At 45.4% G+C, this 23,639-nt stretch overlaps 1 protein-coding gene across 1 annotated transcript in view; it reads right to left on the minus strand.

Annotated features, from left to right (window-relative positions):
• Window positions 1–23,639, minus strand: part of N4BP2 (NEDD4 binding protein 2) — a 123,248-nt gene that overhangs the window by 11,921 nt on the left and 87,688 nt on the right. The window contains exons 9-13 of the mRNA XM_069744571.1: window positions 22,269–22,354; window positions 10,171–10,213; window positions 3,902–4,080; window positions 3,669–3,781; window positions 2,076–2,199 (exon numbers count right to left, since the gene is read on the minus strand). Of these exons, the coding sequence (XP_069600672.1) occupies window positions 2,076–2,199; window positions 3,669–3,781; window positions 3,902–4,080; window positions 10,171–10,213; window positions 22,269–22,354 (545 nt within the window). The remainder of the gene's footprint in view (window positions 1–2,075; window positions 2,200–3,668; window positions 3,782–3,901; window positions 4,081–10,170; window positions 10,214–22,268; window positions 22,355–23,639) is intronic.

Raw genomic sequence — 23,639 nt, forward strand, 5'->3', positions numbered from 1 at the left:
TTGCACGCCAAGCTGACAGTTAAAATGATACCATTTTGGTGTGGATAAGATCTTTTAATTGCCCGTTAATGCATTTTAATCCAATGTTGAGCCGACAAATAAAAGTAATTCTTGCGTTTTGACTTTTTTTTTGCTACACCGTTTACTGATTGGATTATTTTTATAGCTTGACAGATCGGGCGATTCTGAACGTGACAAAACCAAATATGTATATTTTTTTTTATTTTGAATGGGGGGTGTTTGAACTTTTATTTAAAAAAAAAAAAAAAACTTTTTTCTTTACTTTTTGCATACTTCAGTAGTCTCAATGGGAGACTGGAAGTAGTTGATAATCAGATCGCCTGTGTGTAGCAGAAATGCTCACTTGCTATGAACGCCGAACGACAATCCAGCAATGAGAACCACAGTAGTCTCCTGCAGACCCCGGGTTGTGATGCCAACCCATCGGCGGCCCGCAGTCATGTGACATTGGCGCCGATACGTGGGATCAGTGATGCGTTTCTGGCGCAATCACATTAAGTGCCGCCATCAGATTGACAGCTGCATTTAACGGGTTAACATCCGCGGCTGTTAGGGGACACATGTGAGTTGTACAAAACAGCTGACGTGCTGGGAATGATGTGGGCTCAGCGCTGGAGCCCACATCAAAGGGAGGGACACGACATGCGCTGTACATGTACAAAACATGTCGTGAAGGGGTTAATTTCACCTAGCTAAAGACAATAGTTTATTGCTATCTCAATGAGGTGTCAATTTAAAACTTCTATTATTGTCTATTGAGAGGGGGAGGTGGAAGGAGGAGGAACAGAGTGAGTAAAAAAAAGCAGAGGGAGACACGTAAAAATCATGCTGAGCTTGCTAACAAGTGTTTTACTTCACCCCAAAGCTGGATTCACATCTACTCTGATCAGTCCTGACATATAATGTCCTGAAGGGTAGGCATCCCTCTCTGTATGCTGTATATGAGGAGATCACATTAGCTATACTCCACGCACAGCACAGAGTCAATTGCAAATAAAACCTGCAGAGGGAGAAAGCATGACGCAAGCCATATAATGGCCCTCAATAGTGTTATTCCTCATGCACATACAGGATAGTTTATTTTGGAAAGAGGTTTTGAAAACACAATGACCCTTTAACCTTAGGTAACCTGTCACCAGTTTTGGGGATTATAAATCCTGCCCATCACCTAAGATCATAAGAATGGGGTTCCAGCAACCCCTTTATATCCTCTGACGTGTCCCTGCATACCCCAGGAAGTCTTTTATTCTTGTCCTGCACTGTACTGTATGTAAACTGTGTGGTCAGGTCCCTGGGTATCTTCACATTGTGATCAATGCAGCCTCTTGTAAGTGCATTTTAGTGTATGACGTCTTCCCGTAATCCACGTAGGGCCTGTAATCTCGCACCTGCACAGTGGAATTGGAGAGCTATGCCCTATTGAACAGCCAGTGATTCCCTCATCCACGCAGTGCCTGTAGTCTTGTGCCTGAGCGATGGAAAGACATCATCCATTTAAATGCACGGCACTGATCACAATGTGGAGACATTCATTGGCCCGGACAATGTGCATGCAATGTGGGACAAGTATAAAACACTTTTTCTGAGGCATGCATGAGCACATCTGTGGATGTATGGTGGGGCTCAGTGGTTAGCACTATATGGTGGCTCAGTGGTTAGCATTGCAACGCTGGAGTCCTGGGTTCAAATCCTGCCAAGAACAACAACGGCTGTTTGTATGTTCTCCCCATGTTTGTGTGGTTTTCCTTCCACAATCCAAAGACATACTGATAGGGAATTTAGATTGTGAGCCCCAACGGGGACAGAGCCGATAATGTCTGTAAAGCGCAGTGGAATTAACGGCTCTATAGAAGTGAGTAAAATAGTAAGTAATAAATAACAATAAAATAAATATATAGGGGTGGCAGGAACCCCATTCCCTTTAAACTATGCTGTACGTTTTCCAGAATTTATTTTTATAAAATAGCATAGCCAATTAGGAAAAGACACCTAAGGAAAAATAAAATACACTTCACAAAAAACATCTAATCTCGAACCAGCAGATTACGCAGTACCTTTTCCTTGCTTTTCTCAGTCGCTGTACACACCGGAGGCTTGAAGCCTGGAGCTATCACATTTTGCACGGGGTCGGCGTCCAAAACGGAGCTCATGAATTCCTCAGTCTTCTCTAAAGAATAACTGTGGGCCAAAGAAAGTCGGAACTCAACTTAATGCGCTAAGTGTATTAAACATATGTCAGTAGGTAAAGCCTTTTCTCGCAATCTCCGCGCTGGAAGTGCTGCTTCATCTGCGATGTTCATGCAGTTATTGTATCATGGTGAATCGCTGCTGATCAAAAAATCGGCACTACAACGCGAGCGCCTCAGCTTCATACACTGCTCAAAAGCTCTGCAATTTTCTGAACACGGGGGCAAGGGAGCGGAAAAGCCCTCACTGGAGTGCGGATTTTTGGTACAGCTCAAATCAGTTATTCTAAGACTGACTTCAAGCTTTTCGCCGTGTTGGACTTTTTTTTTGCAAGCTACAGTAAAACATAACTTTTCAAGCAATTTTCCAAAATCCCGGCACTAACTTTGCGGTTCTGTCTCGATTGCGGCAACTAATGTAAAGCAGTTACAACGTGTGAACACAGCTTAGGCGTGAGCAGTCAGCACTGAGTACGGGAGAAACAGAATCAACATAAGGGAATAGAGGCTGCAAGGATTCATGACTTAAGTTGTATTTTCTAGATTTACCATTCTGAGGTATGTATACGTTATTGCTGTAATCACTAATATGCAGTTACATTAGAAGGGTATCTTGCCCACTGCAAAAAGGTTTAACTACTAGAATCTGTACAGTGGCTATGCCCATGAAATCATTGATGGATATATCACAATATGGGACATTACAATGATGTCTGAGATTAAGGGGTTATCTAGACTCTCTCGTATCTGCATTAGGACATAAAAGCTGTTATTGAGCAAATGGCCGCTTACCGGGCATTGGCAGGTTTTTGCAGGACAAGGAGGTATCAGGCACCCGTCCTAATAATGATGGGTGTGGTATACCAGGCACACAACCTGTGAAATGTACCAACAATGCAAATAGTATGACCCAGAATCATCAAGACTAGAAATGTTCATGCCATTCTTGATGAGGGGGTGATGTGGAGTCCGACGCTCCTGATTCATAAGAGGTGCCTCTTAATGGTTCAGAAGCATCTGAAAAGTGGCATGCGCCCGTCTACAAATCTAACTCCAGTCTAGGACAGGAGTAAAATATTTGGCTTAAGAAATGCCACAGTTCATCATGAATTAGAAAAGCTTTGGTGTCATGCCTCCGCTCCTCCCATTTTCACAGAAATGAGTAAAATGGTTATGAAAAAGCCAAAATGTTGCTAAATTATTGCAAAATTCTGCAAAAAATGTGGGACTTTTCAAAGTGATGCATGAATCGGGACCTAAATACTTAAAGTTATATTCTTTTAAAGTTCTTGTATTGTTTCACACAACTGCTCCTTATGTCGGATCACTTGTGTAACAGAGAGGACCCGCAGCAGAAGCCGCGGCATAGATCGAAGAGGACCTGGCTCATCCAAGCATCACATTGACAAACACTGAAGATATGCAAACCCATGCTGGTCTAATGGGTTATTTCTTCCTTACTTGTTTTCCTTAAAGATATCCAATAGTAGTTGTTGCTCAATGTTAGGGAACAATTCCAGGAGTTGCTTCTCCTTCATTTTCACAGCACAGTTTTTGCTTGATGAAGACTTCTTCTACAGAGGTAAGAACATTTTTGTAAAGATTTGTTTTTATCAAGTAAATCATTATTTGTTTCAATAAAACAGTAATGCCGTCATATGTTTAATAGACATTTAGACACCAGCTTGCCGTACCGAGTCTTCATGGGCCTGAAATGCCATTTCCTCTGCAATTATCTGACGTAATGACACCTTCTTTACTCTTGTGTTCCACTGATCCATGAATGGCAGCAGGTCTGTATCTCCTCCCTGTGACACAGCGTACTCAGAGGCTTCCACATTTTCCAATTCGGCTGGGTTATCGGGTACGCTGTCTACAGAAAAATAAAATAGTGTGGTGTAAAATGGAGTGTCAGTTAAAAAATACTGTATATACTTGAGTATAAGCCGACCCCCCCAATTTTGCCACAAAAAACTGGGAAAACTTAATGACTCGAGTATAAGCCTAGGGTGGAAAATGCAGCAGCCACCGGTAAATGTCAACAGTAAAAATAGATACCAATAAAAGTAAAATAAATTGAGACATCAGTAGGTTAAATGTTTTTGAATATCCATATTGAATCAGGAGCCCCATATAATGCTCCTGGCCCCATAAGATGCGCAATACAGATATTTGCCCCCATATAATGCTCCTGGCCCCATAAGATGCGCAATACAGATATTTGCCCCCATATCATGCTGCACATGGCCCCATACAGATATTTGCCCCCATATCATGCTGCACATGGCCCCATACAGATATTTGCCCCCATATAATGCTGCACATGGCCCCATACAGATATTTGCCCCCATATAATGCTGCACATGGCCCCATAAGATGCTCCATACAGATATTTGCCCCCATATAATGCTGCACATAGCCACATAAGATGCCCCATACAGATATTTGCCCCCATATAATGCTGCACATGGCCACATAAGATGCCCCATACAGATATTTGCCCCCATATAATGCTGCACATGGCCACATAAGATGCTCCCTACAGATATTTGCCCCATATGCTGTTGCTGCCATTAAAAAAGTAAAAAAAATTACATACTCCCCTCTCCGGCCCCCGACACTTGCTATAGTCACCTGCTCCCCGTTCCACCGCTGACCGCCGCTGTGTCTTCCCATCCTCTGCGCCGACGTTCAGGAAGAGGGCGGCGCGCACTAATCGCGTCACTGCGCCCTCTGACCTGAGTGTCACTGCGGAAGACACAGCGGCACCGACGGTGGAACGAGGAGCAGGTGAATATCGTGCACTGCCCCCGTCATACTTACCTGTTTCTGGCGCCGTTGCTGCAGGTCAGTTCCCCGGCGCCGCATTTTCTACCTGTAGTGAGCGGTCACCGTTACCGCTCATTACAGTAATGAATATGCGGCTCCACCTCTATGGGAGGTGGCGCCGCATATTCATTACTGTAATGAGCGGTACCATGTGACCGCTCACTACAGGAAGAAGCTGCAGTGCCGGGGAAGCCAGGGACGTGCAGAGACCGCGCCAGAAGGACGCGAGTATGATTAGAGAGCCCCCGCTCCCCCTCCCCTTCCGACCCCTGGGTATGACTCGAGTATAAGCCGAGAGGGGGACTTTCAGCCCAAAAAATGGGCTGAAAATCTTGGCTTATACTCGAGTATATAAGGTACTTTGCCATGACTGCAACTAAACTGCACAATAATGACATAAATGCAATTTGCAGATGGATTGACAGCTCTGCAGCACATTCTACGGTTCTGCTCATTCATTCTAACATTTCAAAGAGAAATAAGAGAGGAACGACAACACAGATAATTGCAACATGCTTCTCTACAGTTGATATTTACAGTACAAGCATTTGATTTCTGAAATATGGGACACTTATTTTGTGCAAGTTTTTATGGTCTTTACCAAGAAGGAGTGGCCACAGGACTACTTGGTTAAGACCACAGAAAACAGAACTAAATAAAAATGCCTTCATCTCACAAACCAAGTGGTGGATTTAAAACACACTAAGGGGAAAAGCAGGAACAATAGGAGAACAAAATCGGTCCTCTATAATATGTAATTCCAGAGATTAAAGCAAAGATTAAGTTCAAAATTATATATATATATATAAATAATAGAAAATTATATATGAGAGGATAGAAAAAAGATTATATATTATATATATTCGCTATTCCCTTCCAGAGATGGCAATTAACCTCACAGATCAGCTTCCTTTCAAGGTAGTTATGCCGGGGCGGACTGCTATACTGAATTATATACAGGTCCTTCTCAAAAAATTAGCATATAGTGTTAAATTTCATTATTTACCATAATGTAATGATTACAATTAAACTTTCATATATTATAGATTCATTATCCACCAACTGAAATTTGTCAGGTCTTTTATTGTTTTAATACTGATGATTTTGGCATACAACTCCTGATAACCCAAAAAACCTGTCTCAATAAATTAGCATATTTCACCCATCCAATCAAATAAAAGTGTTTTTTAATAACAAACAAAAAAACCATCAAATAATAATGTTCAGTTATGCACTCAATACTTGGTCGGGAATCCTTTGGCAGAAATGACTGCTTCAATGCGGCGTGGCATGGAGGCAATCAGCCTGTGACACTGCTGAGATGTTATGGAGGCCCAGGATGCTTCAATAGCGGCCTTAAGCTCATCCAGAGTGTTGGGTCTTGCGTCTCTCAACTTTCTCTTCACAATATCCCACAGATTCTCTATGGCAGTGTTTTTCAACCAGTGTGCCGCGGCACACTAGTGTGCCGCGACACATGGTCGGGTGTGCCGCGGGGGAACGGGAGTCAGCTGTTCTCTGTGCCGACTGTCAAGCTGACAGCCGGCACAGAGAAGCTGCAGCGCGCCGGCTCCCGGAGATCAATTGTACTCGCAGACATCTACCAGCTGCGAGTACAATTGAGGCTCTGACCGCTGGGTCAGAGCGACGCCAGCAGCGTGATCAAGTCATGTGATCACGCTGCTGGCGTCACTATCCGGCGCGCAAGGGACAGAAGACACTTGGTGGTAAGTGCTCCTGTGCTGTGGAGCTGAAGACACCGAAGATTCAGCGTGGGGTGGGTTTATGGGGAGTATGTGGGGGGATTTATTAAGTGTGTGGGGGGATTTATTAAGTGTGGGGGGATTTATTCAGCGTGGGGTGGGTTTATGGGGAGTATGTGGGGGGATTTATTAAGTGTGTGGGGGGATTTATTAAGTGTGGGGGGATTTATTCAGCGTGGGGTGGGTTTATGGAGAGTATGTGGGGGATTTATTAAGTGTGTGGGGGGATTTATTAAGTGTGGGGGGGATTTATTCAGCGTGGGGTGGGTTTATGGGGAGTATGTGGGGGGATTTACTAAGTGTGTGGGGGGATTTATTAAGTGTGGGGGGATTTATTCAGTGTGTGGGGGGGATTTATTCAGTGTGTGGGGGGATTTATTCAGTGTGTGGGGGGGGATTTATTCAGTGTGGGGGGGATTTATTCAGTGTGTGGGGGGGATTTATTCAGTGTGTGGGGGAATTTATTCAGTGAGTGGGGGGATTTATTCAGTGTATGGGGGGTATTTATTCAGTGTGTACGTGGGGGGGGGCTGGAATTTATTTAGCATGTGTGGGGCAGGGTGCATTTATTCTGTGGAAGGGGATGGATTTATTCTATCGGAAGGGCAGTGGATATATTCTGTGGGGGTGAGTGGGGAGATGGGGGTGGACACAGTAGCGAGTGGAAAAATGTGTGCTGACAGTACTGGGAGCAACGGTGATGGGATGTGTGAGGACAGTATGGGGAGTCGGGGGAATGTGTGAGGAGGAAATATGGAGAGAGCAAAGGGGTATGTTAGCAGGGGGATGTACATGAGGAGGCTATTAGAAATGTGTGCAAACAGTATGGGGGGATGAAAGTGTGAGTGGACACATAATAGATACTGAGTAGTGTGAGGGTAACAGCCAGGAGGAGACAGTATGCCAAGTAGGAGGAGTGTAATGAAGGGGCACAGTAGAGAGACTGGGCTCTCTATGAGGGACACTGTATGAGAAGGCAGTGTGAAGTATGGAAAAAAGAGAGAGGGTAGTGTGGATGGCATGTACCATAAGAGGGACAGTGAGGGTCATATTATGTGCTGGGAATAAAGTGAGGGGCAATTATTTACTCAGGGGCTCAGCCTAGGGCAGATATTGTTATTCCGGAGCATTATAATAACACTGCTATCTTTAAGGGTGTTGTGTCGGGATGTGCTGCAGAAGACAGGAGAAGATGGAAGTCTGCAGAAACGAGCTCTGCCGGTGGAAGAGAAGAGTCATCATGGCATCTGGACAAGGTGAAGATGAAAAGAAAGAGGCGACTCCACAAACAACGTCATCTATCAGGTACCTGGATGTAAATGTGTTTTTTTTGTGATACTAATTCTCATTTTTATTTGTTAGGAACATTAAAGGGGATGTCCAAGGTTGTGATGAGTCTGCAGTCATACTATGTGACTGCAGACTTCTGAATTCTCACAGTGCACACTGCTATCATAATTCTCTGATGTTGGTGATTTACATACATGCGGTCACGTGCTGACTAGACATGTGTGGCCTCATTCAATGAAAATGAATTGACTGAGGCCGGACACGTCTAGTTAGAATGTGACCAGAAGTATCCAAATCACATACTTGTGCTGTCATGACCGTCCACTCTGGCCACCGGCAAGGGAGAATCCTGAAAGTGTGCAGTGCTTGCGCTGTGAGAATTCAGAAGCCTGCAGTCACATAGAATGACTGCAGACTTTCATCTCAAACCTGGACGCACCATTTTGTGCCATTTTGGTTGGTGGTGTGCCTCGGGATTTTTTAAGTATAAAAAGTGTGCCGCGGCTCAAAAAAGGTTGAAAAACACTGCTCTATGGGGTTCAGGTCAGGAGAGTTGGCAGGCCAATTGAGCACAGTAATACCATGGTCAGTAAACCATTTACCAGTGGTTTTGGCACTGTGAGCAGGTGCCAGGTCGTGCTGAAAAATGAAATCTTCATCTCCATAAAGCATTTCAGCCGATGGAAGCATGAAGTGCTCCAAAATCTCCTGATAGCTAGCTGCATTGACCCTGCCCTTGATGAAACACAGTGGACCAACACCAGCAGCTGACATGGCACCCCACACCATCACTGACTGTGGGTACTTGACACTGGACTTCAGGCATTTTGGCATTTCCTTCTCTCCAGTCTTCCTCCAGACTCTGGCACCTTGATTTCCGAATGACATGCAAAATTTGCTTTCATCAGAAAAAAGTACTTGGGACCACTTAGCAACAGTCCAGTGCTGCTTCTCTGTAGCTCAAAAGTGGCTTTACCTGGGGAATGCGGCACCTGTAGCCCATTTCCTGCACACGCCTGTGCACGGTGGCTCTGGATGTTTCCACACCAGACTCAGTCCACTGCTTCCTCAGGTTCCCCAAGGTCTGGAATCGGTCCTTCTCCACAATCTTCCTCAGGGTCCGGTCTCCTCTTCTCGTTGTACAGCGTTTTCTGCCACATTGTTTCCTTCCAACAGACTTACCATTGAGGTGCCTTGATACAGCACTCTGGGAACAGCCTATTTGTTGAGAAATTTCTTTCTGGGTCTTACCCTCTTGCTTGAGGGTGTCAATGATGGCCTTCTTGACATCTGTCAGGTCGCTAGTCTTACCCATGATGGGGGTTTTGAGTAATGAACCAGGCAGGGAGTTTATAAAAGCCTCAGGTATCTTTTGCATGTGTTTAGAGTTAATTAGTTGATTCAGAAGATTAGGGTAATAGGTCGTTTAGAGAACCTTTTCTTGATATGCTAATTTATTGAGACAGGTTTTTTGGGTTATCAGGAGTTGTATGCCAAAATCATCAGTATTAAAACAATAAAAGACCTGACAAATTTCAGTTGGTGGATAATGAATCTATAATATATGAAAGTTTAATTGTAATCATTACATTATGGTAAATAATGAAATTTAACACTATATGCTAATTTTTTGAGAAGGACCTGTAGAACCCGGTTAGCGGACAGAGCTAGTAACTTCCCCTCACCACTCAATCCCACTTTCCAGGACTATCATATCGACCCATAATAGAATTTTTTATTTTCTGGTATCTTCTACTCTACTAAAAGAATAAGGCCTTTGTCAACATGTTCGAATCACGGCATGTTTTCACTGGAGCATATAATAAACCATTATATCATAAGACCAATAAACCATAAGATCTCAAGCAGACAAACACAATTTCTGGTAGGACGACGCTCCATTCTTCATGGCACAAGACCGTGAAGCTCATCAGAGCAGATGGACAGAAGGTCATCCCTGCCACTTTTCAGGGAACAATTGGAGCGATGGGGGCTCTATCCAAGAAAGGTTCTTATGCACGGCTACATTTCTCTATAAGATGCCACTGGATATTAGAAGGCTACAGTAAAAATATACTTACACTCAATCAGCTGATAAGAGAGCGCTTCTTGACGATGTCTTTCCTGAGGAATAAAAATAAAAAAAAGTACAATACGATTAAAAACAAAAACTGCAGATTAATCGTTTTGCGACAAAAAGAAAAAAAGTGTTCTGTGACAAACTGAGGGAGGAGCAAAAAGTGGATAAAGGAAACCGCTAACAAGTTTTGCAGCTTAACCCCTTTACGCCATGGCAATTCTTTTCATTTTTGTTTTATTCTTCCCTTCTTCCAAGCCAAGAGTCATAACTTTTTTTTTATTTTTCCATAAATATGGCCATATGAAGGCTTGTTTTTTGCAGGACGAGCTGTACTTTTGAATGACACTATTGATTTTACTATATAGTGTACTGGAAAACGAGAAAAAAATTCCAAGTGCAGTAAAATTGCAAAAAAAAGTGCAATTTCCAAATTGATTTTTGTGTTATTTACCATGTTCACTATATGGTAGAACTGACATGGCAATATGATTCCCCAAGTTAGTACGAGTATGCAGATATCAAACATGCATAGTTATTTTTATTATTTAAGTGATGGAAAAAATTCCAAAATTTGTCTGAAAAAAAAAAAAGGTTTTTGAATTTGTCACCATTTTCTGAGACCCATAGTGTTATTTTTTGCACCCTGAGCTAATGTAATATTGATACCATTTTGGGGTAAATACGGTGTTTTGATCTTCTGTTATTGCATTTTATTGCAATGTTGTGGCGGCCAAACCCCCCCATAATTCTGGTATGTCGATTTTTTTCTCATTAAGCCATTTACAGATCCGATTATATTACTCTTTATTTTGATAGATCGGACATTTCTGAATGCAGACATACCAAATATGTGTATTTTTTATTATTAATTTCACTGGGGCAAAAAAGGAGTGATGTTTAGAGTTTTTTATATTAAAAAAAAGTTTTTCTTTATTTATTAGTCTCCTTAGGAAACTTGAAGCTGTGATCTTCCAATCACCTGTGCTATACCACAGCAGGGCTTCAGCACTGTTATGTATAATAAAAATGACAATTTCCAATAAACGCCAGCCACGAGCCAGAGTTCACAGGAGCATCACAATGACAGGCACAGGGGTCTTCTGCAGACCAGCGGCTGCCAGGACCATTCATAGGCACCCGCTGATCATGTGACAGGTACGCCAATGGTGCATATTAAATGCCGCTGTCAGAGATTGACAGCGGGACCTAACTGATTAACAGCCGCCGGCGGATCAGACCTCCACCTGCAGCTGATAAAGGCACACGAAAGCTGATTAATTCAGCTGTCATGAGCAGAGAAAGATGAGGGCTCAGAAGAGAGCCCACATCAAAGTCGGGGACACGAGACATGATGTAAACATATGTCATGAAGGGGTTAAAGGCGCAATGTTAGGCTGTGTGCACACGTTGCGTATTTTTCGCGGTTTTTCCTGATAAAAACGCTATGAAACCGCAAAAAAACCCGCATACAATAAGCATCCCATCATTTAGAATGAATTCCGCATGTTTTGTGCACATGATGAGTTTTTTTTTTTACGTGAAAAAAAACGCATCGCGGTAAAAACCGCAGGATGTTCATTCATTTTGCAGTTTTTTTGCGGATTTCCCACTACAAAATGCATTGGGAAGTGTCCGGAAAAAAACACGGCAAAAACGCATGCGGTTTTCTTGCGGAAAAGGTCTGGTTTTTCTCAGGAATTTTCTGCGAGAAATCCTGAACGTGTGCACATAGCCTAAAGGTTTGTGTGGATTCCATTCTAGAAGGGATTTCGTTCCTTGTAGAATCATCTGCTTCTTTTTACATGGTGATGACCAATGTCCCCTTACCTGCCCAATAACCTGAATCATATGCTACAAATTCATAGACGTGTGCCGACGAGATGCTAAACTGCTTGTCTTATTAGTTTGATTATGCAGACAATTGCACTCAGATTAGTGGAGACCAAATCCCCTCATTCCCACCGATCATATGCTTGCAGCTTTTTTTGTTAACCAATTGCTGCTGGATCCACTCCATCTAATGATTATAGGACATGTGAACATAGGCTTAGAGCAGTTGCAGCGAACGGGGGGCAGGCAGAGCCCTCCCAGTGGGTACGCGCACTATCTCCTCAGAACGCGTACCACCACCACTCTTCTCAACCCCTCGCCTGTGCCAGCTGCTGAAGAACAATGAATTTTCACTACACTAGCAGTGAATATTCATTTCTTTTATCGCACACATAGTGTCAGCCGGAGTTGCCGGCTTCCTGCAGCTGCCAGGATATCACAGGTGCCCGCCCATTAAGATAATGAATATTCACCTCTTTTCACTCCTATACGCTTGGAGTGAGGTGAATATTTATTACCTTAATGAGCGGTGACACGTGACCGCTTGGCCGCAGATGCTGCTGGCATCGGAACAAGATGTTGTGAGGGCGCGCAGGGAAGGTAAGTAGGATGTTTTTGTTTTGTTGTTTTTTTATGCTTTTCTCATCGGGGCCATATATACAAGGATAGGGATGAGGAGCCCTGAATACCAGGACAGGGATGAGGAGCTATGCATACAAGGATGGGGATAAGGAGCCATGCATACAAGGATGGGAATAAGGAGCCATGCATGCCATGACAGGGATGAGGGGCCATGCATACCATGACAGGGATGAGAAGCCATGCATACAAGGATGGGGATAAGGAGCCATGCATACAAGGAAGGGGATAAGGAGCCATGCATACAAGGAAGGGGATAAGGAGCCATGCATACAAGGAAGGGGATAAGGAGCCATGCATACAAGGATGGGGATAAGGAGCCATGCATACAAGGATGGGGATAAGGAGCCATGCATACAAGGATGGGGATAAGGAGCCATGCATACAAGGAAGGGGATAAGGAGCCATGCATACAAGGATGGGGATAAGGAGCCATGCATACAAGGATGGGGATAAGGAGCCATGCATACAAGGATGGGGATAAGGAGCCATGCATACAAGGAAGGGGATAAGGAGCCATGCATACAAGGATGGGGATAAGGAGCCATGCATACAAGGAAGGGGATAAGGAGCCATGCATACAAGGAAGGGGATAAGGAGCCATGCATACAAGGAAGGGGATAAGGAGCCATGCATACAAGGAAGGGGATAAGGAGCCATGCATACAAGGAAGGGGATAAGGAGCCATGCATACAAGGATGGGGATAAGGATGGGGATAAGGAGCCATGCATACAAGGAAGGGGATAAGGAGCCATGCATACAAGGATGGGGATAAGGATGGGGATAAGGAGCCATGCATACAAGGAAGGGGATAAGGAGCCATGCATAGAAGGAAGGGGATAAGGAGCCATGCATACAAGGAAGGGGATAAGGAGCCATGCATACAAGGAATTGGATAAGGAGCCATGCATACAAGGATGGGGATAAGGATGGGGATAAGGAGCCATGCATACAAGGAAGGGGATAAGGAGCCATGCATACAAGGAAGGGGATAAGGAGCCATGCATACAAGGAAGGGGATAAGGAGCCATGCATACAAGGATGGGGATAAGGAGCCATGCATACAAGGATGGGGATAAGGAGCCATGCATACAAGGAAGGGGATAAGGAGCCATGCATACAAGGAAGGGGATAAGGAGCCATGCATACAAGGAAGGGGATAAGGAGCCATGCATACAAGGAAGGGGATAAGGAGCCATGCATACAAGGAAGGGGATAAGGAGCCATGCATACATGGTAGGGGATGAGGAGCCATGCATACAAGGATGGGGATAAGGAGCCATGCATACAAGGAAGGGGATAAGGAGCCATGCATACAAGGAAGGGGATAAGGAGCCATGCATACAAGGAATTGGATAAGGAGCCTTGCATACAAGGATGGGGATAAGGAGCCATGCATACAAGGATGGGGATAAGGAGCCATGCATACAAGGAAGGGGATAAGGAGCCATGCATACAAGGAAGGGGATAAGGAGCCATGCATACAAGAAATTGGATAAGGAGCCATGCATACAAGGAAGGGGATAAGGAGCCATGCATACAAGGAAGGGGATAAGGAGCCATGCATACAAGGATGGGGATAAGGAGCCATGCATACAAGGAAGGGGATAAGGAGCCATGCATACAAGGAATTGGATAAGGAGCCATGCATACAAGGAAGGGGATAAGGAGCCATGCATACAAGGAAGGGGATAAGGAGCCATGCATACAAGGAAGGGGATAAAGAGCCATGCATACAAGGAAGGGGATAAGGAGCCATGCATACAAGGAAGGGGATAAGGAGCCATGCATACAAGGAAGGGGATAAGGAGCCATGCATACAAGGAATTGGATAAGGAGCCATGCATACAAGGAAGGGGATAAGGAGCCATGCATACAAGGAAGGGGATAAGGAGCCATGCATACAAGGAAGGGGATAAGGAGCCATGCATACAAGGAAGGGGATAAGGAGCCATGCATACAAGGAATTGGATAAGGAGCCATGCATACAAGAAAGGGGATAAGGAGCCATGCGTACAAGGATGGGGATAAGGATGGGGATAAGGAGCCATGCATACAAGGAATTGGATAAGGAGCCATGTATACAAGGATGGGGATAAGGAGCCATGCATACAAGGATGGGGATAAGGAGCCATGCATACAAGGAAGGGGATAAGGAGCCATGCATACAAGGATGGGGATAAGGAGCCATGCATACAAGGATGGGGATAAGGAGCCATGCGTACAAGGATGGGAATAAGGAGCCATGCATGCCATGACAGGGATGAGGGGCCATGCATACCATGACAGGGATGAGAAGCCATGCATACAAGGATGGGGATAAGGAGCCATGCATACAAGGATGGGGTTAAGGAGCCATGCATACAAGGAAGGGGATAAGGAGCCATGCATACAAGGAAGGGGATAAGGAGCCATGCATACAAGGATGGGGATAAGGAGCCATGCATACAAGGATGGGAATAAGGAGCCATGCATGCCATGACAGGGATGAGGGGCCATGCATACCATGACAGGGATGAGAAGCCATGCATACAAGGATGGGGATAAGGAGCCATGCATACAAGGATGGGGTTAAGGAGCCATGCATACAAGGAAGGGGATAAGGAGCCATGCATACAAGGAAGGGGATAAGGAGCCATGCATACAAGGATGGGGATAAGGAGCCATGCATACAAGGATGGGGATAAGGAGCCATGCATACAAGGAAGGGGATAAGGAGCCATGCATACAAGGATGGGGATAAGGAGCCATGCATACAAGGATGGGGATAAGGAGCCATGCATACAAGGAAGGGGATAAGGAGCCATGCATACAAGGATGGGGATAAGGAGCCATGCATACAAGGATGGGGATAAGGAGCCATGCATACAAGGATGGGGATAAGGAGCCATGCATACAAGGAAGGGGATAAGGAGCCATGCATACAAGGAAGGGGATAAGGAGCCATGCAGACAAGGAAGGGGATAAGGAGCCATGCATACAAGGAAGGGGATAAGGAGCCATGCATACAAGGATGGGGATAAGGATGGGGATAAGGAGCCATGCATACAAGGAAGGGGATAAGGAGCCATGCATACAAGGATGGGGATAAGGATGGGGATAAGGAGCCATGCATACAAGGAAGGGGATAAGGAGCCATGCATACAAGGAAGGGGATAAGGAGCCATGCATACAAGGAAGGGGATAAGGAGCCATGCATACAAGGAAGGGGATAAGGAGCCATGCATACAAGGAATTGGATAAGGAGCCATGCATACAAGGATGGGGATAAGGATGGGGATAAGGAGCCATGCATACAAGGAAGGGGATAAGGAGCCATGCATACAAGGATGGGGATAAGGAGCCATGCATACAAGGATGGGGATAAGGAGCCATGCATGCCATGACAGGGATGAGGGGCCATGCATACCATGACAGGGATGAGAAGCCATGCATACAAGGATGGGGATAAGGAGCCATGCATACAAGGATGGGGTTAAGGAGCCATGCATACAAGGAAGGGGATAAGGAGCCATGCATACAAGGAAGGGGATAAGGAGCCATGCATACAAGGATGGGGATAAGGAGCCATGCATACAAGGATGGGAATAAGGAGCCATGCATGCCATGACAGGGATGAGGGGCCATGCATACCATGACAGGGATGAGAAGCCATGCATACAAGGATGGGGATAAGGAGCCATGCATACAAGGATGGGGTTAAGGAGCCATGCATACAAGGAAGGGGATAAGGAGCCATGCATACAAGGAAGGGGATAAGGAGCCATGCATACAAGGATGGGGATAAGGAGCCATGCATACAAGGATGGGGATAAGGAGCCATGCATACAAGGAAGGGGATAAGGAGCCATGCATACAAGGATGGGGATAAGGAGCCATGCATACAAGGATGGGGATAAGGAGCCATGCATACAAGGATGGGGATAAGGAGCCATGCATACAAGGAAGGGGATAAGGAGCCATGCATACAAGGATGGGGATAAGGAGCCATGCATACAAGGATGGGGATAAGGAGCCATGCATACAAGGATGGGGATAAGGAGCCATGCATACAAGGAAGGGGATAAGGAGCCATGCATACAAGGAAGGGGATAAGGAGCCATGCAGACAAGGAAGGGGATAAGGAGCCATGCATACAAGGAAGGGGATAAGGAGCCATGCATACAAGGATGGGGATAAGGATGGGGATAAGGAGCCATGCATACAAGGAAGGGGATAAGGAGCCATGCATACAAGGATGGGGATAAGGATGGGGATAAGGAGCCATGCATACAAGGAAGGGGATAAGGAGCCATGCATACAAGGAAGGGGATAAGGAGCCATGCATACAAGGAAGGGGATAAGGAGCCATGCATACAAGGAAGGGGATAAGGAGCCATGCATACAAGGAATTGGATAAGGAGCCATGCATACAAGGATGGGGATAAGGATGGGGATAAGGAGCCATGCATACAAGGAAGGGGATAAGGAGCCATGCATACAAGGAAGGGGATAAGGAGCCATGCATACAAGGAAGGGGATAAGGAGCCATGCATACAAGGATGGGGATAAGGAGCCATGCATACAAGGATGGGGATAAGGAGCCATGCATACAAGGAAGGGGATAAGGAGCCATGCATACAAGGAAGGGGATAAGGAGCCATGCATACAAGGAAGGGGATAAGGAGCCATGCATACAAGGAAGGGGATAAGGAGCCATGCATACAAGGAAGGGGATAAGGAGCCATGCATACAAGGAAGGGGATAAGGAGCCATGCATACAAGGAAGGGGATAAGGAGCCATGCATACAAGGAATTGGATAAGGAGCCATGCATACAAGGAAGGGGATAAGGAGCCATGCATACAAGGAAGGGGATAAGGAGCCATGCATACAAGGAAGGGGATAAGAAGCCATGCATACAAGGAAGGGGATAAGGAGCCATGCATACAAGGAATTGGATAAGGAGCCATGCATACAAGGAAGGGGATAAGGAGCCATGCATACAAGGAAGGGGATAAGGAGCCATGCATACAAGGATGGGGATAAGGATGGGGATAAGGAGCCATGCATACAAGGAAGGGGATAAGGAGCCATGCATACAAGGAAGGGGATAAGGAGCCATGCATACAAGGAAGGGGATAAGGAGCCATGCATACAAGGAATTGGATAAGGAGCCATGCATACAAGGAAGGGGATAAGGAGCCATGCATACAAGGAAGGGGATAAGGAGCCATGCATACAAGGATGAGGATAAGGAGCCATGCATACAAGGATGGGGATAAGGAGCCATGCATACAAGGATGGGGATAAGGAGCCATGCATACAAGGATGGGGATAAGGAGCCATGCATACAAGGATGGGGATAAGGAGCCATGCATACAAGGAAGGGGATAAGGAGCCATGCATACAAGGAAGGGGATAAGGAGCCATGCATACAAGGAATTGGATAAGGAGCCATGCATACAAGGAAGGGTATAAGGAGCCATGCATACAAGGAAGGGGATAAGGAGCCATGCATACAAGGAAGGGGATAAGGAGCCATGCATACAAGGATGGGGATAAGGAGCCATGCATACAAGGATGGGGATAAGGAGCCATGCATACAAGGAAGGGGATAAGGAGCCATGCATACAAGGAAGGGGATAAGGAGCCATGCATACAAGGAATTGGATAAGGAGCCATGCATACAAGGAAGGGGATAAGGAGCCATGCATACAAGGAAGGGGATAAGGAGCCATGCATACAAGGAAGGGGATAAGGAGCCATGCATACAAGGAAGGGGATAAGGAGCCATGCATACAAGGAATTGGATAAGGAGCCATGCATACAAGGAAGGGGATAAGGAGCCATGCATACAAGGAAGGGGATAAGGAGCCATGCATACAAGGAAGGGGATAAGGAGCCATGCATACAAGGATGGGGATAAGGAGCCATGCATACAAGGAAGGGGATAAGGAGCCATGCATACAAGGAATTGGATAAGGAGCCATGCATACAAGGAAGGGGATAAGGAGCCATGCATACAAGGAAGGGGATAAGGAGCCATGCATACAAGGAAGGGGATAAGGAGCCATGCATACAAGGAAGGGGATAAGGAGCCATGCATACAAGGAAGGGGATAAGGAGCCATGCATACAAGGAATTGGATAAGGAGCCATGCATACAAGGATGGGGATAAGGAGCCATGCATACAAGGATGGGGATAAGGAGCCATGCATACAAGGAAGGGGATAAGGAGCCATGCATACAAGGATGGGGATAAGGAGCCATGCATACAAGGATGGGGATAAGGAGCCATGCATACAAGGATGGGGATAAGGAGCCATGCATACAAGGAAGGGGATAAGGAGCCATGCATACAAGGAAGGGGATAAGGAGCCATGCATACAAGGATGGGGATAAGGAGCCATGCATACAAGGATGGGGATAAGGAGCCATGCATACAAGGAAGGGGATAAGGAGCCATGCATACAAGGAAGGGGATAAGGAGCCATGCATACAAGGAATTGGATAAGGAGCCATGCATACAAGGAAGGGGATAAGGAGCCATGCATACAAGGAAGGGGATAAGGAGCCATGCATACAAGGATGGGGATAAGGATGGGGATAAGGAGCCATGCATACAAGGAAGGGGATAAGGAGCCATGCATACAAGGAAGGGGATAAGGAGCCATGCATACAAGGAATTGGATAAGGAGCCATGCATACAAGGATGGGGATAAGGAGCCATGCATACAAGGATGGGGATAAGGAGCCATGCATACAAGGAAGGGGATAAGGAGCCATGCATACAAGGATGGGGATAAGGAGCCATGCATACAAGGATGGGGATAAGGAGCCATGCATACAAGGATGGGGATAAGGAGCCATGCATACAAGGAAGGGGATAAGGAGCCATGCATACAAGGAAGGGGATAAGGAGCCATGCATACAAGGATGGGGATAAGGAGCCATGCATACAAGGATGGGGATAAGGAGCCATGCATACAAGGAAGGGGATAAGGAGCCATGCATACAAGGATGGGGATAAGGAGCCATGCATACAAGGATGGGGATAAGGAGCCATGCATACAAGGAAGGGGATAAGGAGCCATGCATACAAGGAATTGGATAAGGAGCCATGCATACAAGGAAGGGGATAAGGAGCCATGCATACAAGGAAGGGGATAAGGAGCCATGCATACAAGGATGGGGATAAGGATGGGGATAAGGAGCAAAGCATACAAGGAAGGGGATAAGGAGCCATGCATACAAGGATGGGGATAAGGAGCCATGCATACAAGGATGGGGATAAGGAGCCATGCATACAAGGAAGGGGATAAGGAGCCATGCATACAAGGATGGGGATAAGGAGCCATGCATACAAGGATGGGGATAAGGAGCCATGCATACAAGGATGGGGATAAGGAGCCATGCATACAAGGATGGGGATAAGGAGCCATGCATACAAGGAAGGGGATAAGGAGCCATGCATACAAGGATGGGGATAAGGAGCCATACAGACAAAGATTGGGATAAGGAGCCATGCAGGATGGGGATAAGGAGCCATGCAGACAAGGATGGGGATAAGGAGCCATGCAGACAAGGATGGTGATAAGGAGCCATGCAGACAAGGATGGGGAAAAGGAGCAATGCATACAAGGATGGGGATAAGGAGCCATGCATACAAGGATGGGGTAAGGAGCCATGCAGACAAGGATGGTGATAAGGAGCCATGCATACCAGAATAGAGATTAGGGGACAATGCATACCCGAGTCAATACGTTTTCCCAGTTTTTTCATGGCAAAATTAGGTGACTCGGCTTATACTCGGGTCAGCTTATACACGAGAATATACAGTATTTATTTATTTTTAATGTGAGGCCATTATACTGTATGAAACACTATGTGGGGCCATTATACAGTATAGAGCATCGTGTGGGGCCATTATACAGTATGGAGCATCGTGTGGGTCCATTATACAGTACGACGCATCATGTGGGCCATTATACAGTATGGAGCATCGTGTGGAGCCATTATACAGTATGGAGCACTATGTGGGGCCATTATACAGTATGGAGCACTATGTGAGGTCATTATACAGTATGGAGCACTGTGTGGCCATTATACAGTATGGAGCACTATGTGAGGTCATTATACAGTATGGAGCACTATGTGAGGTCATTATACAGTATGGAGCATCGTGTGGGGCCATTATACTGCATGGAGCATTATGAGGGGTCCATTACATTTTATGCAGGACTATGTGGGGGCCATTACACTGTATGGAGGACTATGTGGAACCATTATACTGTATGGAGGACTTTGTGTGTCGATTATACTGTATGGAGGGCTGTGTGGGGATTACAGTTGGAGAATCATACCGTGATGGAGTATCCATTATTTGTTGGGGGAATTGAGCAAGGGGAGTATAGTAGGGTCATCATACTGTGCGTGTTGAGTAGTTCGCTGTGGGGGCATCACACTGTTTGGGAGCACTTTCTGTATTATTCAAGGTTTTTTTTATCCTTTGTTATTACATATTTAAAATTAGGCCATTGAGCCATATGCTTTTTACTGCTGTTACATAACATATTATATTATTCCACTATAATTCCGAAAGTTAATCATTTTATTTGATAAGAAAAAAATTCTTCAATTGTAGACATTTTTTTAATATCAAGGTTGGCCTGCAACTTTCTGCAAGCCTTTAACTTTGGCCCTTTGTGTACTTGAGTGTGATATCCCTGCCTTAAAGGCAACCTGTCACCCCCACCCCTCCCCCCCTCCCCAGACGTTTCTAACTAGAAGAGCCAGCTTGTGCGCCACTAATGCCGCATTCTGACAAGGTGGCTCTTTTAGTTCGGGTCCCTGGCACTGCTGCAATAATCGCTTTTGAAGTTTGTCCCCCATACCTGTGAAATTGCCAGGAAGGCAGGTCTTTCTTGGCTAATGCAAACGCCTCCCAGCCGTCACTCAGGGCCTCTGCGTGCCGGGCGCTGCCTCCTCTCATTCTTTAGCGTCCCCGGCGCCTGTGCTGTAAGTTCAAAGGGCAGCGCAGACGCTGGGGACGTTAATGAAGGAAGAGGAGCCGGCGCCAGGCACGCAGAGGCCATGAGTGACGGCTGGGAGGCATTTGGATTAGCCGGGAAAGACCTGCCTTCCTGGCAATTTCACAGGCATGGGGGACAAACTTCAAAAGCAATTATTGCAGCAGTCCCAGGGACCCCAACTAAAAGAGCCACCTTGTCAGAATGCAGCATTAGTGCAGCACAAGGTGGCTCTTTTAGTTACAAACGCCTTTGACAGGTTCCCTTTAAAGGATTTGTTCTCATCATGATAAAGAATTACAATTGCAAAGAGGTTGTAAAAACAAAAAACTTTGCAATTTTACTTACTTTCTACTCGGTCTCTAAAAGGTTAGCCATCACTAGCTAATAGTGTATGGAGCTGGCATAAGACAGCTGTAGTACATGTGTGTGGAGCTGTGGGGTCCCGACTCCATGCACAGGACAGTTCCCTCCGCAGCGAGAGCTAAATAACAGCTGGGTGTTAGGCTCTCGCCAATCTCATATTGATGCCCTTTCCAAAAGGATCGGTCGTCAATAAATCCTGAACAACCGCTTGAATGTACGGATTGCAGTGAATTTACTGAATATATTAACTAACCAATATGGATTCTTTCCACTTCCTATGGATGGATTCGGCCAATTTGAGATCAATTGGTACTACACAATCTTCAATAGTTAATGACCCTGGGCAAAAAACAAACAAACAACAACAAAAAAATAGATTAGATACAATGAATCTGCTAAAGGGAACTTGTCACCATGAAAATGCCGTCCAATCTGCAGGCACCATGGTAAAGAGCAGGAGGGGCAGAGAGGATTAATATATAGTTGTATGTATAATCTGTGATTTCATTGTTTAATTCTCTGCTATTTCTGGGATTATGAGTCCAGTGGGCGGTGCCATCAGTGACTGACAGCTCTCTTTGTATTCACACTGATACAAAGGAGGCTGTCAGTCACCGATAGCACCGCCCACTGGTCTGAAAATTCCCTAAAGAGCAGAGGATTAAATGATTAAAACAAAAGTTATACTGAATCTTTGCTCACACAAGTATATATCAATCTGCTCTGTTTCCCTTGTTCTGTAACACGATTGCCACACAACAGGCTGAATTTTCATGGTGAAAGGGTCCCTTGAAAGAGTAAGGCTGTGTGCACACGTTGCGGATTGGGGTGCAGAATTTCCTGCACAAAATCTGCATCTCCTGGCAGAGAACGCAGGTGCAGATTTGCTGCGTTTTTTGTGCAGATTTACTGCGGATTTTGTGCGGACTTCATGCATTTTTTTACCCCTGCGGATTTCTATAATGGAAGGGTGCAGAAACGCTGCAGATCCGCACAAAAGGAGTGACATGCTCATTCTTCTGATCCACGTTTTTCCTGTGGAATTTTCCGCACCATTAGCACAGCATTTTTTTTTTCCTATTGATTTACATTGTACTGTAAATTGCTTTGCGGATCAGCAGCGTTTCTGCGTGGAAAAAAACGCTGTGGATCCGCACTAAATCCGCATCGTGTGCACATAGCCTAATAGCATGTTTTGTTTTGTTTTTTTTAATTTCCTAAATCAATAATACACATGAAAATAAAAATCTTTGCAACATATATCAGAAAAATCTGCTTTTTTTTCTCCTCTGGAGTGATCAATTATTCTCAACTCATGGTAAAAACTTGTCTCCAGTGAATTCAGATGTTCCGATTACACAGAACATGACGGTTGGGGCTCAAAGTTCTATGGAGAACTTGCAGCAGAATGTCTGCCTGCCTCTAGCGCCTCCTCTCTACATAGAATGTTAAAAGAGCGACCAATAAAGTATGTGTGCAGCTCAAATAATGCTCCGGCTGATCTATGTGGGCGTGATCTATGTGGACGTGATCTATGTGGGCGTGGCTTCGAGTCATGTGTTTGTGATCGTCTCCATGACGATCGGGTGAGTGACGGGGAGCTCAGTGGGTGTTCTCATGTGCC

The sequence above is a fragment of the Ranitomeya imitator genome, chromosome 1 (assembly GCF_032444005.1).
Source record: "Ranitomeya imitator isolate aRanImi1 chromosome 1, aRanImi1.pri, whole genome shotgun sequence".
Classification (NCBI taxonomy): Eukaryota; Metazoa; Chordata; class Amphibia; order Anura; family Dendrobatidae; genus Ranitomeya; species Ranitomeya imitator.